The 20,826-nt window shown below is 35.1% G+C and overlaps 1 protein-coding gene across 1 annotated transcript in view; it reads right to left on the reverse strand.

The window, feature by feature from the left end:
- Positions 1-3,199: 3,199 nt before the first annotated feature.
- The window catches only part of LOC110020483 (nuclear pore complex protein NUP1-like), a 53,132-nt gene continuing 35,505 nt past the window's right edge, over positions 3,200-20,826 (reverse strand). Inside the window, exons 7-11 of the mRNA XM_020718604.1 lie at positions 4,822-5,457; positions 4,311-4,678; positions 4,070-4,170; positions 3,969-3,995; positions 3,200-3,833 (exon numbers count right to left, since the gene is read on the reverse strand). Coding sequence (XP_020574263.1) covers positions 3,562-3,833; positions 3,969-3,995; positions 4,070-4,170; positions 4,311-4,678; positions 4,822-5,457 — 1,404 coding nt within the window. The 3' untranslated portion in view covers positions 3,200-3,561. The remainder of the gene's footprint in view (positions 3,834-3,968; positions 3,996-4,069; positions 4,171-4,310; positions 4,679-4,821; positions 5,458-20,826) is intronic.

Raw genomic sequence — 20,826 nt, forward strand, 5'->3', positions numbered from 1 at the left:
CACCAGGACTGGTTACGAATGAATGTAGTGGGGTCCACTGGGCAGCAGTGGAGAATCGCAATTTTTAATAGCGGAAAAATCCACTTCTGCGCGCTCAGATGCGGAATTCCACGCGCGTTGCCTCGATTTTTTCGTTTGATTCTGTGTTTTCTTAGCGCTACTTTTTTTTCTTCAAATTTATTATATAAATTTTACAAAAATATTTTTTTTTTCGCCTCCAATTTACAGGAAACAAATTAAAAAATCAATGTCAGTCTTTATCTTTTTTATATTGACTAGAGGCTATGATACGAGACTTCAGCCACCCACATGTGTCTAATCACTCGATAATGAATTCTAAGATAGATGCATTCAGATGGGCTTGAACCCGTGACCCCACGGACTTAGAACTGACTTCACAGATGTCAACAAAAGAGTCGCGAAAAATAACACTATAATATAATAATATATATATATATATATTTGGGTCTCTCTAACTATCTATACTTATCGTAGTCTAGCGAGTTACAGGTGGAAAAGTGGATCCTACAAGCCAAATAGGCTGGACAGGAAACATATTAATTTTATAATTAACCTCTATGTTCACTAAAATAAGATCTGAACTCGCCATCATTTTCCAGTACATCATGCGTGGTTATGTGCCAAGATAGCATTGGCCCTACGTACCATTTAATAGAGAAAAGTTTATAGTAATAAAGTGATAGAATAATTATTTTAATTGTATATATAGATAGAAAAGTTATAAGGAGTAAAACTTGAGTTTGTTTTTTATGTGAAAATTTAATAAAAGAAGAAAAAAAAAATACTATTATGTAACTTAGACTCTATTTACATAGTCTTAGAAATATGTATCAAAATTTACAATTGTAATCTTATGATATATAAGGGTCTATTTGGGGCAGCTTATAAGTGCGGGCGGCGTTTTCAAAACGCCGTCATACCGTTTGGTTCGTGTGTTTCGCCAACTTATCTGAAACCGCATTTGAGTTTTTACACTAAACGCAGACCGCGGGTAGACCCCTGCAGCCGGTCTGCGGGTCGCGTTTCAAGATAAACAGCTTATCCTGAAACGCACAAGCTACCTCAAATACCCTAAGAATTATATCAATTAAATAAGTTAAAATATCAATTATAAAAAAAAATTATAATTACAACATAAAATGTTATTAAAAATATTGCTTTTAAGTCATAACTTTAAATTCAAAAGATTAATACTAAGCCATATTTAAAACAAATATGTAAATACCTTTACATTTATGATGGTGCTAGTAAAAAATAAAAATGAAAAACTAAAAAAATGATTACTTTAATAACTTTACCAACTATTCTATCCAACGCATATATAATTAATATATGCAGCTTATACTAGATGCTAGCTAGGGCCTATAACTCCTGCGCCATGCCTTATATTTTAAGAGATAGAGAGAGAAACAAAGAGAGAGAGAGAGAATCGAGAGTGGTGGTATCTGAATGGTCATTTCCTGCCTCACTTTTTAACTTTCAAGAGAGAGAAAGCAGTCCAGTACTATCTCTTACTTTCACCAACTGTTGTCTCATCTTTCAAAAACCTGTTTTGGGCAGAAGCAGCAGATCATGAAACGTCTTCTCATGAATTTGATAGACGCCTTTTACATTCATTTTGGCTGCTTTCCTGCCCATTCTCCTGCGTGACTCAATTTAATCATTAAAAATTTAACATTATTAAGGATAAATTTGTGCCCTCCACCATTAAATTATGATGATTTATCCACTTTATTTAAATGTTTTCCCCACCAATCTCACGTTACCATTTTGAATTTCTTAGGGTTTGGTGTCCGCTCGTTTTTCTTAAATTTTTTATTTAGATTTCTTTCACTTTTCCAAAGTTAAAATGGTATATATATATATATATATATATATAAGGCGGTATATATATACAAAAATATAGTTCAGGTGTTAGATTATTGACTGTATAAGAATTGGATGATACGTATGTCCTTAATATTTTATTTAAATTTACACCCTCAAAAACATAAGTTTCTATTCCAATACACAAATCCTGAACTAAAATTCCAAACATGCACAACATGCAAGTCTACAATGCCGAGTAAAAAAGTCTCTAAAACATGGTTGAGGCATTGTCTCAGTTTAATACTCCTTCAATTCAAATTTTATTTGGGCTGGCATTTCTCGCATGTAATGAACGTGAGATAAATGAAACAGAATAGAAGTTCTAAATTTAGGTCCCGTTTGGGACAACTTATAAGAGCAGGGTCATTTTTAAAAACATCGCGGTACCATTTAAATCGTGTGTTATGTCTGCTTATCCGAAAGCGCGGTTATATTTTTACACTAAACTAACCCCTAATGTCGACCCTCGTGTTGCGTTTCAGAATAAATTGTTTGCCCTGAAACACACCAGCTGCCCCGAACGCACCCTTAGTTTAAACCACTTTATCGCGTTCATGAATTAATAGAAATGATTAAATATTAAAATTATTCAAATCAAATAAAACATTTATAAACCATTTTCAAGATTTAAGATTTATATGAAAGAGAAAAATTTTTGTAAATATCTTAAATCCTATTTTCCCCATAGATGTACCAAATAAAAATTTTAGCTAAGAAATGGAAGAAAACAAGATTTTATGAAGCAGCCCCTAAATTTCTGGCTAGCTTAGTATTAAAACAAAATGCAACGCAGTAACAGGTCACTCGATGATAACAAGTCCACGTATTTACTCTAAACAATAACAAAAATTAACGAAATTTTGGAAATGCATAATTAACAACCAAGAGATCAATTGATGTATGTTAGAATAGAAATGATGTATGTTAGAATCCAACACTTACAACTATTTCTCTAATTAATTTAAACGAGTCAGCTCTAAGTCAAAACACAAACAAGTATTTACATCGAGCCGAACACGAAGACACTATCAACAAATAATATTTAACCAAAGCTGAACATAAGACATAAGTTAAGTCTGAGCTTGCTCAAGCTCAGCTCATTTACAACACTATACATAATAGAAGTTAGAATTAAACATACGCATCAATAAAAAACTCATACATCCAACACGAACAATGCTAATAGATATATAACCTGAATCATGGTAAATGTGAACATTCTCTAATTATTCGTCAAACAAATATAAGAATGAGAAGTATGAATCATGACTGATATATATATATATATATATATATATTGATGTGTAAAGTTTGAACCGAAGAAAATGAGAAGTATGAATCATGACTGGAAAGACCGACTTCTGAGCAACTATAAAGGCCAATTAGCCTCTGAATCAAACCTAGCATCACACAGAGAAATGACTCTTACCTCTGCATGCAAAACATTTGGCTCAGACAAAATAGTAAATTACTTCACATAAATGAAGTTTCTACAACAAAAGATAATTTTCTCAAAGTCTTCCAACTACTTTCTCGAGAGCTTGCCCTGCCTAATTAAAGAATTTCGGCTCACAAATTTCACCATCCCCTTTGTTCTAAGGAAAGCTTCCGCCAGCCGAAAATCCTAGATTGGCAGATCCTTGAAATGGTGAAGAATTATAAGGACCAGGGTTATGAAGAACCAACCCCAGATTTTGCATATGAATCCAAAGTGCCAAACTGAAATACAGGTTTACGTGAAAAATTGTTAACTCCATCTCCAGAAGAGATTCCCCAAGTTCCACAAGACGATGTAGTTCCTGCACCAAATTTTATGGCAGTGTTCTGGTAGCTACAATTACCAAACTGTAAATTTGAGCCACCTGATGTAGATGTAGAACTGACACCAAAAGCTCCATTTGCTGATATTGGAAAGACAGCAAAAGTTGACAAAGAACCGCTGTCTGCCATTGCGAATGGATAAGGTTTGGTAAAGTTGCAACTTATGTCAGAATAAGAAAAGCATTGACCAAAGCAAATAAAACTTTCTGAATGTGGATATTATAAAGATGAAAATACTTTAATACAACCTCCAATACCTGTGCTTAAAGATATAGCTGACACACCTGCAGGGATCAAAACATTTGTTAGGAACCTATATTCCAGATGAAGCAAGCATACACACTAACTGAATATGCACCTGTAAAAGAATAGCTTGTTGAATTGCCACGCCCAAAGTGGAATTTAGGTGCTTCATTGCCTGTGCTTGAAGAAACAACTGACAAACTTCCAGCATTCAACCTATATATTTAAGAAATATATTAACAGGCAAATTTGTGATTGAAAAAGAAAAAAGACATCCAAAAGGGAGAAGAATACATTATGTCTGAGGTATAGTATAATGTTTAAATAAGACTCCATAAGTCTACAAGAAATCTAACCTTTCACCACCTCCCCTGCTTATGGGTTTAGTAGCATTATATGTAGATACCTTCGAACCAGACAGCAATGGAGAAACAGAGTTTTCCATCTTTGGAGTGGCGTCAGCAGCCAAAGTAGTTGCCATAGTATGAGATGACAGTGGCTTAGACAAGGTGTTGTATGTATGTGCAGCAAGCAAGTTAAAACTGGCATTCCTTTCAGTAAAAGCCTTATCAAAGGCTTTTGTATCACTATTAGTATGCATCAATCCAGAAGTATGCACATATTCAAAGGAATGTTCGAAGGACTTCTCCATTGGTTCTTTTACAGAAGCAAGAATAGCAACATGCTCTGCTTTTACGGACCCAACTTTATCATCCAGAGCACTCTACAGGACATGTATTATTTGTACAGTTAACTGGGATGTTTTAACAAAAAATGGGGTATAGACTTTAAAAGTTAAGGTGCATACGGACCAAACTATGCTGAATATACAAAAGGGATCTAACTTAAGCATAATTGTTAACTTACCTGTACAGCTGGTTCCTTTCGCCAGGGAATCAGGGCAAGTCCATGATTATTTGAATCCATGGACTTCATGCTATGGTTTGCGACTGAGGCAGATGTGTCAGAACTATTTATTCCTAAGCATGGTGCTACCTCAGCTCCTGAGGTATAAGGCATCAGAGAGACTTCCCCTCCCACCTTATCTTTAGTGGGAGAACTAGAACTCGTGATTATGGCTAAATTAGAACTGCTCAGTTCTCCCAAATTTCTTCTGCCTTGAACATCAAGTAACTTAGTCGAACCATTGTTGTCCTTGAATTTTAGAGAACCCTCATGAGATGCACTCAACGATAACTTGGAGAATGACGCATCTCCAGCAATAACTTTCTTTTTGGACAATTTACTTTGTGGAGAAGGGCTTAATTTATCAAGTTGATGCAATATTTTTCCAGCCATCACTGTGGACTGGGAAGGAACATGGAGAAAATGTGAGGGCATTTTAGCATCTAGATTGCCTGGGCCCTTTAAATCAATGTCATATTTGTATTCTTGACCAATAAAAAATGTTGAGGTGCCTAAATGGGTTGACATATTAGAGTCCTTCATAGAAGACATCTGGTGAACCCTTCGTGCATCATCAAAGCTACCACGTTTCAATGCCTGGTTATTGATTTTGAAGACAACTTTAAAACTAATACAATGAAACTAAAGCAAATATTGCTTGACAAAAAAAAGAAGAAAATGATTCATCTTAAGATGGTAAAGTAAGTATCGGAAAGACTGAACCAATGTTCAAACAACTAAGATGGTAACTTAGTTAACAAATGGTAGCTTAGATAACAAACCATTATTGATGATGCTTAAAGAATAACTAGTACTTAAAAACCATTAGAGAGCATACCAATACAGGGAGTGCAATAAAAGGTCTAGGGAGCAGTTGATGCATATAAGCTTAGCCTTTATAAATGCAAAGTGACAATTTATTATTTTTATTATTATTTATTTGGCACATACAGGTTATACTGTTAAGAACATTACAACTATTCGAGGCCCAAACTCTAGCACTCAAAAACCCATAAAGAAAAACATCAAACATTAAAAAATAATAAGGTCTTACTAATCATATTGCTTAGATACTAACATGTACCCTTGTCTCAAAAATTAAAAAAAAACGACAAATAAAATATTAAAACCAAAAAAAAAATTAAAATTAAAATCTGACGATGAAAAATGGTTTACCAAAGCTCTGGAAAGCTCAATAGAATAATAAATGCCTATAATGTTGAATCTATCACATAGCATAGCTTTTCGCCCGCACTCTTAGTATGCATAGCTTCTTAACAAGCCAAAAAATATTACGCAAAAGTAGGGCTGTGAATTTAACTAAATATGGAGGATTGCTTAAAAGTCAACTTGGTTGTTGGCTAAGATCAAAGCCATTGAGCTGACTACTGAGCCATGTCCAGCTCAGATTGAACTATAATTGTATCAAGCTTGGATCAAATCAAATTAAATCAACATTTATCAAAATGCATATGCAGATCTACAAGAATACATTTACATTTCCAATTATGTAAATATTCATATTTGAATTAATTGAAATGTCCAAATGTGCATAGACCTGATGATACCGGAATCAGCTCAAGAATTAGCGAAAACAAGACCAAATTTTTATTGATACTGAATTAGGGTTACAACATGACTCAACTAGAAAAAAATACGACAACACGACTCTCTGGGTAAGACTGAAAGAGAATATCCGAGGGTAGTGGTGGCATCCATGAATTTATAAGCAAGTGGGTCAGGGCCGGAGGCTGTGGATTAGGTTAGAGAGGGTGATTTAGAGGACAGTAACTGGGTTGGAAGAGTGGGACGGCTAGGAGAATGCGGGAAGATTGGTGACCAGGTGTTGGGGTGAAACTGGGATGGCTGGACACACTGGTGTGCTGCAGGAAAGGGATGGTAGGGTGCTGAGGTGGGTTGGACAACAATGATGTGCTGCAGGAAAGAGGCGACAGGGTGCTGGAGTGCAGGTTGGAGAGGCCGACGGCCCAGTAGAGTGGAGAACAAGGTGCAGGGAAGATGTTTGAGGTAGATACAACACCACCTTGGAGTGGATACAACTGAGGCACCACCATTGGTCAGATACAACCCTGGCTGGGAGAGGAGAAGACTCCAAAGAAAATTAAGAAAATTCTAAAACAGCAACAAGCAAAAAAAACTGAATCCTACATCCAGAAAACAGCAAATTATAGATTCCCATATGGAGAAGAACACAAAAGGAAAGAAATGGGAGAAGAACAAAAGGAAAGGAATCTCCTATAAAAAAGAAAAGGAATGGGGCGGCAGTCCAAATCTAGAAAATAGAAATTAGAAACTTCCCATATGGAGAAGAATGCGTAAGGAAAGAGATAGAAGGGGTGGCAGTCCAGCCCTGTACAAATTCTGCCCAATCCATTGGACCGGTCTTAGGTCATGTGGGATTTGTTGCCAATCAGTTCAACCGGCTGGCTCCCCTAGCCCTGCATCACCTGACCACTGGTTTATAGCATTACAACAATGTTTATGAGATTCTCCCATTGAGCTCTACAAGTTCTCTAGATTGATGAGGAAAGCACAACAAACTGAATACATGGGGGTATTTCAGCTGCACAACAGACAGACTCTACTCGTTGAGCTCCTGAATGATGATAGATTTCAAGATGTAGAGGTTAAAGGCTAAATTCATTTTTTTTTTTTTATCTATTTCAAGAGAATCTCTTATTTTGCTACGGTACTTCTGTAAATTTCACTTACATTTCATGATTTCAAGATGACACGCTTCTTTACTGCTTGTTCTTAAGAGCATTTCTTCAATGTGTTGCATTCAATCGCTGTTCTAGGCAGTTCTATTACACTTTTCCATTTTCTTCTTTCTGATTTAGAGAAAAAGTGAGTTGTACAACAAAGGGCAGTTAAAATAGCTATTTTACCAGTATATGATATGAGTTTCACTTTCATTGCAATGAATCTTTCGTCAGAATCCATCAAGTCATTTAGGCATTATATTATGACCAAGCATTTCATATCATGATTAGCCATAGTAAGTTGCAAAAAATGTTCAAGACAAAATACTATATTTGATAGTTGATATGATGTTTGATGAATGGCAAATTAGGCAAGAGAGATAGAGAGAGAGAGAAAGAAAGAGAGTGTGTGTGTGTATGTGTGCGTTTAGGGGTTTTGGGTTAGGGTTTAGGGTTTTGGGGGTTGGGTTTTGGGGTTTGGGGGTAGGGGTGTGGGGTTTGGGGTGGGGGGGGGGGGGGGGGGGGGGGGGGGGGGTGGTTCAACCATGCTTGTCATGCATCTAATAAACCTCAACAGTAAATTTTCAGAAAATTTACTGACTTAGAAAAAACACACACACTGACAATGCTTGTCTCAATTTAATAAACCTCAACAATGCTTAAGGTTCAAGCTGTCAATTATGTCAATGTTCAATTCGAGGAAAAGTGGTTGCGAAATTTTCTGACTTAGAAAAAACACTTGTCTCAATTTAAAGAACCTCAACAGTAAATTTGCTAAAACAAGCTTAAAGTTAAGTTCTAAAACAAACATAATATGGATAGAATGAATTTCACTACAACCATGCTTGTCATGCATCTAATAATGACTCTGATAATATCACGAGGAAACCAAAAGATGGACTAATATAGGACAAAATTAAGGATCACATGAAACAAATTGAAGGGCAAGTTCAAGCAGTCAATCATTTCAATTTGAGAATAAGTAGTTGTGATTCTTGTGAATTTTCTTGACTTAGAACAAAAGTTTCAATTTAAAGAATCACGAAGGTGAATTTGCTTAAATTGTAAAAAATGTTTAAGCTTATGTTCTGAAGCAAACATATATGAATATAATGTAGTTCATTACAGTCATGATAGTCATACATCTAATGATGATTCTGATAATATCATGATGAAACCAAAAGAAAGACTAATATAGGAAAAAATTAAGGATCACACGAGATAATTGAAGGAGTAGAAGTTGTAAGAAAATTTCAACCAAGGGTCAATGGCATAAAGATGGCCTGGACAGGAGTCAAGGAAAAAGAACATTCGATGATTGACAGAAAAGAGATTGGAGGTGCTATTTTATGATTTGTTAGCTATTAACTTTATGATACTTAATTCAAATGAGTGCTTTCAAAGTACAAAGTGCGATTAGATCCACAAAGATTTCTTTTGCTACAACGTATAAAGAAACATTTTAACATCAAATACCACTTTTCAATAAAAGTACTTACGCATTCAATAACAATAATTTCTACCTATATAAAAGCCAAAAAATAATAAAAAATATAAATAATGAAGTCATAAAGGAATATCTAAAAAATAAAAATTATTGGTGAGATTGAGTGATAAGCTAGAGACTAAAAAGTGAAGCCAAATGTTATGATAATGGCATCGAAAAGAACACAACTGATGCATAAAAAAATATTCTCGAAACAAGTTTGTAAACAAGAAAATTCTAGAATCACCAATAAGAATGGGCAAAAAAACATTATAGAAAACCAATAGCAAGAGAACATTGAAAAATAGAAACACTAAGGGCATGCTCCAATAGGACACATTAGAGAACTATTGAGTAAAGATTCAATGACTAAGAGAACCACAGAGAAAAAGCACACATTCACTCCTTAGTTATTGCAACATAGCTGAATTAAATCATGAAATCTGAATTAGGATTTCATTCTAAGCCTAAGTTGAGAGTTTCGTGCCACTTTGCTTCACTTCTAAAGCACATTTTTAATGTAGGACTCGTCATATGTGAAAAAAGTTTAGATCATGTGAAATTGATCCTGAAATGGAAGAAAAGCTTGACTAGATGTTAATTAATGTGAAGCCTTTTAGGGCAACTACAAATTGATATTGATGATTTTTCTGATTTTAGTGAAAAAGAAATTCAGAAGAAAATGGTTTTGTTGACACCGGTCAAAGTAAGAGAGCAGTCAAATCTATAAATTAGTTAGAAAGGAAAATGGGAATGGGTGGAGCAAGTTTTACAAGGAGCAAACTATCATAATTGATTAGAGGATGTGACAATGCAAGTACGCAACAAACCAACAAAAATTGGTCTACCATCACGAATTTTTTTCCATTAATTTAATCGATCAAACACCTAGGATACGTATAAATATGTCATTCTATTTTTTCTACAAACATTCTTAAGGATCCAAATAACAAAAAAGAACTATGATTGTTAACAATCAGATCCCCTTTTTTTTGGGGTGTCATGTGATTCGCATGTTCAAAATGATTGTAGGGACAAATTATATCATTTCATCTTTTTAACTGCAGCAAGAACTTCATCAATGAAGTTGCTTTTCTTAACATTGGAAAACTGTGTTAGGTCTTCATGATAGTTAGGTAAACATAATGTTTTTGTAAAGCATTTTTTAATTATTTTTAATAAAAATTATATATGTGATCGTGTGTATAAATGCATATGCGCATATGCATATGACTGGGGGTGTCACAAATTGATCTAACAGGACAATAAGAATGGAACCCAAATAAGCAAAATCTAGGTTGTGGTTGACCCAATTATTTTTCAAGTCAAGTTTAGGTCTCAAAAATAGACACATTTAGTTTTTCAAATAGGGTTTAAGTTGACCCGAAAACTCAAAAATGATGCAAAAATACCTCATTTTGCAGATTCTAAGAGAGTAAGCTACAAGATGCAACATGGTGGAATCCAAAACAATGAAACTTGAAAGTGCTATGGATGGTTCACACCTACTTGTATTTTGCTTTCACAAGCAGCAAACAGCAAATAGCAAACAGCAAACAGCATATTGTTTCTCATAACTACAAGCCACAAGTCAAGGCCAAAGGCACAAAGTCCCGCCATTACTAATCTGCAGTTAGCACTTATCATATTTGGGTAATTTTTTATTCATTTCTGTTTAGGGTTTCATCTCCACCCCTCCTCACCAGCTGCAAGGCAAACGGTTTGGGGTTCAGTCATTTCTGGTTTGTGGTTTGCTCTTCTCATTTTCTCCATTTATCCTCATTAATTCTTTGTTATTTAAGCTCTTATGGTTTAAACAAACCAGAAAAACTTTAAAATGTCAGAAAGAATAAAAGAATCACCTCGCATGTATTAAGAGATTTGAGATATTGCCTCTGATGAAAAACAATATTGTATATGTAAAAAAGTCGACTCAATCAACATGTGCGACAAAAAATTTGGCACCAGTTATTTGAAATGTCACTTAAAAACTAGCAATAAGAGAAATAATGTGATATATGCAAATTCATTTTACAAAATAATTCTAGAAAATGTATTTTTATATCAGCCACTAAATTTCACCAATAAGGGCGTTGTAATTTACATACAGCTTGCATTATCATTAATTATTTATCTTTCAATGCATTAAATGGATTAATGTTAGAGCACTTTCGCTTTATGTGCTACAAAGCATGGATAAATCCATGCAATGCTAACTAAAACACCCAACCGAGTTTGCTTAACATATGATTTCTAGACTTCGGCTCTGTTCGGAGCAGGTGCAAGGCTACGGCACGCACTGCGCCGCTATAATCAGCCGTTTGGGGCAGCGGTGCGCTTGCGGCGAGGCGCGATTTACCCCGAACGCAGAACGCAAAGAGTAATTTGCAGCCCAGCTTCCTCACTCGGCTTTTTACCCATTACCCTACCCGATTCATTTCTTCTCCCATGAAAGAAGACGAACCGCGATCTTTTCCCCTCACCTCCTCTTCTCCGACGGCTTTCTCCTCTTCTCCAATGCATCTCACGCTACCCAATCGCTTCCTCCTCTTTTCATGAGTTCCTCACGCATAGGGCTTCTTCCTTCTCTTCGCACCGGTAAGATCTGTTTTTTTTTTTTTTTTCTGATTTCTTCGAGATGGAACAGACGCGAATCTCTGTAGTTCAGACATTTTTTTTGTTTGCTAAGGTTGATTGTGCTGAGTAGCTATTACAGCAGTTGCATTATCATGATATTTGCTTAGATTGTTTGTGCTGAGTGATAGTCCGTAATTTCTCTTTAAAAAAATTGATTTCTTAGGTTGATCATGCATGCGACAGGTTGATTGTGCTGAGCTCACCAAATGAAAGTACGAGATAGTTTTTTATCCTTAGAAAAATAACCTTCAACTTCAAGTGATCACCATATGAATTGATGCAAGAATTATAATGCTTACTAAAGGCCATGAAAGTGTTCAATGTTCTCCAACTCATTTTTTAGTAGCAATTTTATTGACCAAAGAAACATCATGTGGATTGTTTTATGGATAAACAAGATGTGTGACATTAGTTATTATTACATAGGTTCACATTTTTTTAGGAGGATTTACACTCATGCCATTTAATTCCTATGTATTGATATATCTAACACCTAAACTTCAATTTTTACATATATGCCACCTGCCATAGCATGAAAAGGTGTATTTTACTTCTTAAAACTTAAAATAATTATGTTTTTTTATGTGATATGAAAGACTTTGGTGGTATAAGAGTAAAAAAGTAAAGTTTAGGGGTTAGATATGTAAATACATTGGGTGGTATGCATGCATCTCAAAATTGAAATTTTGCGATCAATCAATCATGTGAAAATTGCCTCATTCTACTTGGTAGGGCATGTGGAAGGTACATCTACATAGATGTGATACATTTAATCATCTTTGATCTGTTTATGCCAGAAGAGGAATAAAAAATAAATTCAACTTCTAGATGTAAGGCTTTCTATTAAAATGGAGAAGTGTTTTAGGAACATTGTGATATTGAAGACAAATTTCAATTTTATAAATATGTAATTAGAATCACTTTATTTTATGGATCCAAGTGTAAAATATACATTAATGAAGAAGTCCAACAAGGTTATAAAAAAATTACTTGTTATTCATTATTTGTTTAGAGTTTAATTATGCTTAATATTTTTTGATTGATAGTTATAGGCAAGAATTTAAGCATACATTCTACAATTCCCTAAAGGAAATAAATGAGGTTTACAATAAAGCTTTAGAGTCTGAACAGAAATTACTGCAGTGTTCAAGACAAAAGAACCAATAGGTTTAGGGTTTTCTGTTGCTTATAAGCCAAATGAGTAATGTTCCTCTTTTGACTTCTTTCTTTTTAATTTTATGACATTGTTTTTAGAGTATTGTTACATTGTTTGTTCTATTGTAGTCAAAAGATGGCTAATAAGACCAAAGAGATTGCTACACCGACATTGTGGAAAAAAGAAACGAAACTAATATTTTGTGATATTTGTCTCAAGATAATCGAAATGAGAAACAGACCAACTACCTTCTTCAATAAGAATGGGTGACAAAATATTAAAAAAAAAATCAAGGAAATTACAGGCACATAGTACGATCAGATACAATTGAAGAATAAGTGGGATTGATACAACAAGACAAAAGTTCAAACATAAATAATTTTATTCTTCGATTCAGTGTTTATTCTGGTTTTGTAAACTATGATAACAATATATTGCATTTTATGGAATTCAAATGTCCAGAAATGTTTCAATCTCCTTTTCCTTTTTTTCAAACTAATTACTTTTTGATAAAAATTGTTCCTCCTGAACATTAGATAAATCATTTCATGTACTTTTTTTATTTTTGCATGCAATTATTTGTTATCATTTGTTGTGAGCTCACAGAACAAGCCATCTACTAGATATACTCTATTTATTTTACTTGGAGGTATACTCTTTGTAGTTGGTGTTGCCCAGTTTTGATTTGTTTTCTACTTGTTTTCATCTTTTTTCAGATAATTTCCAGCTTAAAATAATTGACTAATAAATTCTATTTTGTTGCTTTTAGGAAAAATGAGCTCCAGAACTACATGGATGTCTCTGAGATTGCTATGCTACTGTGGACTAGAGACTTTCCTTTTGAGGTCACGAAAGACCCGCAGCTACTATCAACACTTTTACAGATGCCCCCAGAGACTTGCAGAACAGTGTGACTTCATCCAATGGACTAATGGTAAGGTCAATTCCGCTGCAGAAAGTGATCGCGAATTGATAGCATCATTCAAGAACAGTTTATGACGAGACATTCAACGTCTTAATGTTAAAAACAATATCATCATTATTTTACTTGTAATTTTATTATCTCTTTTCATTTTCTTAGCACTTTTGGTACTCATTGTTAAGTGGGTAGTGTATCTGAACTTTTGTTACATTTTGAAATCAATTTATACTTCTGAAATATCAAATATATAGGTGTCATAATTCTTTTAAAAACAAATTTACTGAATGGGGGGGTAAAATGATTATTTTTTCAAAAACAACTGCCTCACAGCTGTTTTCACACAGCTGCAAAAAACATGCAGTCAGCTTCCACGCAACGGATTTCTAAGGCAGCGCAACTGCAACTGAAAAACTGAGAAGTTGCAGTTGCGTCAAACAGAGCCTCCAATTAACAGTGATGGATTTATTAATTTGATTGTTCATTTCAACGATAACATTTGGCGATAAAGTATTTGACCCTCTTCACTATTACATAAATTTAAAATATGAATACACAAACTTATTTGTTATGGAGTAGGGTTCGAGTTAGTCAGATTCAAGTAGAGTTGGTAAAGTCAAGTGCAAATTGCAATAAAATATAAATATATGGTTAAAATTTACACAAAATTTAAAACATTTGGCCCTATTCACTTTGCTTTTATATCTTTAAACAAAATTATTCATTTTATTGCCATAAATTATAAGGAGCATAGTATATAACATAAAATTTACTCATATAAATTATTTAGAACAAATAAGATTATTTTAGGGTTAAACAGTCTATGTCGACTTACAAGAAGTATTGGATGCACATGTTTGGCAAGTTAAATGAGTCAGGTTTGAGTTAGTCAGATTCATCACAAGTTGGATTGAGGTCAAACATTTCAACATATTTAATATTTGGGCCAAGTAATTCCTAGTCGAATCAATTTTGGGTCAAACTTGAACATAATCCACGAACCCAATTGGTCGCTTAGCCCACTTAATATTTTTTAATAACCGCTTGGCTTGTAGCAAAATTTATACATAGTAATATGCATTGTTTAAGGTGCATGCAAAGCGTTTTGAGGCTTATATCTAACAAATAAAAAAACAGACGAACACTTCAATTATTTGAGGCCCTCTAAAGTTTTGTATAATCTTATTTCATGCTTTGCATAGTTTTATAGGATGATGAAGCTCCCTTAGTTATTAATAAGATGCCCACGAATGATAAATGGTTTACGAAGGATCAAAATGAAAGTTTTTCCAACAAAGTTACAAGAGGAAGATCTCAATATTGATTAATTTTTATTGAAAGAGTTCATGAATAACAAAAATTGATAAGAAAGTGGCATAAAATATTGGTATAAAATTAAGTTAATATATTTATTATGAAAGGTTAATATAGCCATATACTTCAATAAGATTTTTGTTAGATTTTATTGATTAAGCAAAAGATATATAATTGAGATTAAATATGATTAAGATTGGGAGGATGCTCATACAAGTTACGGTGAGGGAGGCAGTAAAGCAATCAGCTGCAGTGATGATTCTGATAAATATTCTCAGAGCAATGAGCAAGACATTTAACTTTAGTTCTAAATCAAATTAAAAGGGCACATCCCCTATGTCATCACACCATTCCTAAATCTCACAAGCTAAGTCACTTAATGATAACAGTCTTATTCGCTTTACAATAACATCTATAAGATCATCAAGAATTATATTGCTCAAAAATTATATGGAACCACCATCTACAAACAAGTTCATCACTAAACATAATGCTGACACATTAAGCCTCTTCTGCCTAATCTTATTCATCCTACCTAGGCCGCCTTCATATCCAATCGTGGCATGGCTAAAAACATCATCCTTACAAATGAACTCCTCTATAGCTTCAACTCCTACTACCCCAAATATTTTTGCTACAAAATTGACCAGAAGTCTTTCATAATATGAATCATCCTTTCTGTAAGATAGGCTCATGGTGTTGGGTTTCCTCCCACCATCAATCAGAAAAAGGAGTGAACACTAAACATAATGCTGACACATTAAGCCTCTTCTGCCTAATCTTATTCATCCTACCTAGGCCGCCTTCATATCCAATCGTGGCATGGCTAAAAACATCATCCTTACAAATGAACTCCTCTATAGCTTCAACTCCTACTACCCCAAATATTTTTGCTACAAAATTGACCAGAAGTCTTTCATAATATGAATCATCCTTTCTGTAAGATAGGCTCATGGTGTTGGATTTCCTCCCACCATCAACCAGAAAAAGGAGTGAACCGGCCCAGTTCATTCCAATCACGATTAGGGCTAGCAGGGAAGGCAACTGGATTGCAATGTTTAGATACTCGTGATGCAGTCATGATTAAAGCTAGTTGGGAAGGCAACAATTGGATCGTTGCGTTTAGAGACCAGTGTCGCTTGATTCGAGCCTCCAATCTGATTGTAGTTCCTTGTCCTTACTCTGGCGTCGACAACAGGGTCAAAACTACATAGTGTCGCTTGATTCGAGCCTCCAATCTGATTGTAGCTCCTTGTCCTTACTCTGGCGTCGACAACAAGGTCAAAGCGTTTTGAGGCTTATATCTAACAAATAAAAAAACAGACGAACACTTCAATTATTTGAGGCCCTCTAAAGTTTTGTATAATCTTATTTCATGCTTTGCATAGTTTTATAGGATGAGGATGATGAAGCTCCCTTAGTTATTAATAAGATGCCCACGAATGATAAATGGTTTACGAAGGATCAAAATGAAAGTTTTTCCAACAAAGTTACAAGAGGAAGATCTCAATATTGATTAATTTTTATTGAAAGAGTTCATGAATAACAAAAATTGATAAGAAAGTGGCATAAAATATTGGTATAAAATTAAGTTAATATATTTATTATGAAAGGTTAATATAGCCATATACTTCAATAAAATTTTAGTTAGATTTTATTGATGAAGCAAAAGATATATAATTGAGATTAAATATGATTAAGATTGGGAGGATGCTCATACAAGTTACGGTGAGGGAGGCAGTAAAGCAATCAGCTGCAATGATGATTCCGATAAATATTCTCAGAGCAATGAGCAAGACATTTAACTTTAGTTCTAAATCAAATTAAAAGGGCACATCCCCTATGTCATCACACCATTCCTAAATCTCACAAGCTAAGTCGCTTAATGATAACAGTCTTATTCGCTTTACAATAACATCTATAAGATCATCAAGAATTATATTGCTCAAAAATTATATGGAACCACCATCTACAAACAAGTTCATCACTAAACATAATGCTGACACATTAAGCCTCTTCTGCCTAATCTTATTCATCCTACCTAGGCCGCCTTCATATCCAATCGTGGCATGGCTAAAAACATCATCCTTACAAATGAACTCCTCTATAGCTTCAACTCCTACTACCCCAAATATTTTTGCTACAAAATTGACCAGAAGTCTTTCATAATATGAATCATCCTTTCTGTAAGATAGGCTCATGGTGTTGGATTTCCTCCCACCATCAACCAGAAAAAGGAGTGAACCGGCCCAGTTCATTCCAATCACGATTAGGGCTAGCTGGGAAGGCAACTGGATTGCAATGTTTAGATACTCGTGATGCAGTCATGATTAAAGCTAGTTGGGAAGGCAACAATTGGATCGTTGCGTTTAGAGACCAGTGTCGCTTGATTCGAGCCTCCAATCTGATTGTAGTTCCTTGTCCTTACTCTGGCGTCGACAACAGGGTCAAAACTACATAGGTCGAGCTTGTATCTAAATTAAGACATGTTTCTTTTCCCTCAAGGCAGCCACTTGATGTGTGCTGCTCTTGCCAAATTTTGAGGATGAAGAAATCAACAATATGATGATGGGAGATTAAATAAATTCTGCCACATTGACCGGTGCCAGTAACCACGTCACCCCCACCCCCTCTTTTTAACTCGCAATTATTTCTTATGGAAACTTACAGGTAGGAATCAAAAGAATATTTATTGTCAATCACCAATATTCACTACACTTCATCTTAGACAATCCAAATAACTATATCTCATATTATCATATTATATTTTTTTTCTTTTTACTCGGGCATTTCAGTTAAATGCCCTTGTTTTACACTTTTCTTTATGCGGTTGAAAACAATCACTAGTTTAAAAAAACACAGTAATATGAATAAAAAATATTCAGAATGGAAAACATTATTTTTGCAAAATCACTTTCCCACAAAAGATTTTGCAATAATTTCACAGCTAATTTTGCAAACAATTGCAATTTCACAACTCGTTGAAGTGCCATACAGAAAAATATTCCAGCCCAATGAAAAGCAATTAAATATGTGCATTTAAATGAAAATTAGTATTTAGTACGATATTGACGAAAATTAAGATCTGAATTTGAGTGAACAGCCTTCAACGTGTCAAATGCACATACTGTAAAGTATTTTTCAGTAGAATACAAGCAGCATTCATTGTAAAATTTCATCTGCATTGGTTATTCATTGCTTTTCTCATGCATACTAAAATAGAAAGTGCAAGTAAATCAGCATTTCTATGCCATAGCTTCCAATTCTCCATCACTCAATAAATCACAATTTGTTCAATGCATGGTTTTGAGAACTTGCACACGAGGTACCCATTACTCTTTTTATCCATCCATGTGTATCAACTCCAATCCCACCATGCAACATTGTATCGTTGGTAGGATCAGAATAGTTTACCCGATCTGCAACTTCAAAAAAGGGTGATAAATGACAATGCCCTTGGGAGTACTTGCGGTGTTGAAAGCCTTTTCCAAGTTATAAAGAAAAACGTGAAATGGCTCTCCAGCAAAAATCATCTATGCATAGTTGCAACAATGCCCATGCACGGAATGATACCGAAGTTAACCCAAATCACAAAACAAAAAACAAATATCATTACTAAAAATAGTAAGGCAATGGCTTCTCGGGTTCCAAACAACAAGTACGCAACGAATATCAACATCACACAGCTGTCTAGGATAATGGCAGCAAAGGAGGAGGGGGCAGGAACAGCAGCAGCGAAGATGGAGAGCCGGAACAATGATGGGGGATGCAGTGGACTTCCAAACAACCAAAGGCAGGCGGTCCGAGGCGGGGCATCAAGGAAAAGGGCTGAACAGCGAGGAAATTGCAGAAAAACAGTAAAAGGGCTGTTGTTGGAGAGGTCTGCAACGAGAAGGAATGTGTGGCAAGGAAGTGCAATGAATGAGGAAAAGTTGGGAAGGATAAACACCACCTAGAGACCAAGATACAATCTAAACATCACCTGGAACCCTAGAATATAGCCATCAAGAAGAAACGTAAACAGCTGCCCCGATACAAAACACACATATACAAGAAAGGACTAAAAATGAATTAAGGATAATAAGAAATAAAGTATAAAAAAGGAAATTAGGATTTATTCGGCCAATCTCCTTATTTCCCGTGATCACAGGACCTGGGTTGCTCGCATCCCGCGTTCAGAGCAAAGCGCTCCCGCATCAGTCTTTTTAAGTTGGGGGACCTTCAACCTCATTCGTCAAAACTTTTGTTTTTTCATAGTATGGAATCAAGTCGGACACGTTGAAGGTGACAGAGTTATTGCAATCACCAGGTAAGTCAATCTTGGAGGTGTTATTCTAAAGAAAATTCTAGTTGAATAAGTATTTATCCTTTTTTGTCACAATTTGAGCTGACACAATAGATAAATGAGTATTCTCACAATTAGGTCTCGAGCCACTACATCTATAAACTATTCCACCCACTTTCAGCGTTACGCTAGACGTATCTGACAAACAATTATGTGAGGAGAAATCAACTTTGGGACGAAATTTGTGGAAATATGTGCCACTCTCACTACCAACCACTCATGAGAGATCTTTTTCTTCTTTGGTAGAACTTGAATCCCATTAAAGAATTTTCTTCTCCACCAAACATCCAAGACAATTTTCCAAGTTGTGATTCCTCTCTAATGTCTGGTCACTGTTGAACTGAATCTAATTTCTGAATACATGTATATAATCTTTCAGAAGTGGCACAAATGTGCCTCATCTCAAACACGTTAGACCTCTCTTAGTAAGGGCAACTCAAAAAGTAAAATATATATCTGAAAAATTTGAATATCTCTTATATGGAGTTGTCATGCTTCTAATATCGATTCCTCAAACTCAAAGACTGTTTTGGACAACCAATGTTAATTCGGTTGAAATCTCTCTCATGGGCTTAGCTGGAACTACGTGCATCTTTCAGTTGGAAGTTAGTACTCCTTTGTGTTCTCACCTTCATCAGTGCCTACTATGTCATTACACATTTCTTAAACAACATCCTGCCAGTGAAATGGATCAGTCCCATGATCATATAATCTGGTTTAATATGCCCAAATTTGTGGCACTTGAAATACTTTCTGGTTGGGACAAATTTGGGAATACTGATTCACTCCACATGTTCTCTACTCTAAATTAGTTTCTCCTTGGGCGAAGTTGGCTTGGATATTCCCCTAGGTGTACTCTGATTGTAAGATCCTAGGGCTCTATCTTATACATATGATGTGGTGGTCGTTTGGTGATGTGGTTATCTTGACTTTTGAAGCTAGGGTCTGAACATTTGATCTGTGGTTAACTAGTAGGTATTGGCACTGCATCTCTCGTTTCCTCTTGGACCAGTTATTGATTTTGTCTTTTCTCTCACAGTTGCGTATGTGCTTCAAATTTTCCCACCAAAATAATGCATTCTTCTTTAATTTGTCAGTGGATGGTTTCACCAATTTGTCCTGTAAGACTTCTTGGTATTCAAAGAAAAGTTCCACGATTTTGCAGTCACTCGATGAACTTGTTCGGATTCAAGTGGCTGTCAAAATGTGGCAGATTCATCATTAATTCAAAATTCAAACTTCTCAAATATTTCATGACATTTTTTGGGTAGTGGTACTTCATCCCTGAAATAGACATTGTGGAAGAGATTCACTCCTTTCCTTTGATCTAAAAAGTCGCCCACGTGGCTACAGGTGGCCCGTCTGAATTGCCTCCTCTTGAAAGCG

The sequence above is a fragment of the Phalaenopsis equestris genome, unplaced genomic scaffold (genome assembly GCF_001263595.1).
Source record: "Phalaenopsis equestris unplaced genomic scaffold, ASM126359v1 Scaffold000098, whole genome shotgun sequence".
Lineage (NCBI taxonomy): Eukaryota > Viridiplantae > Streptophyta > Magnoliopsida > Asparagales > Orchidaceae > Phalaenopsis > Phalaenopsis equestris.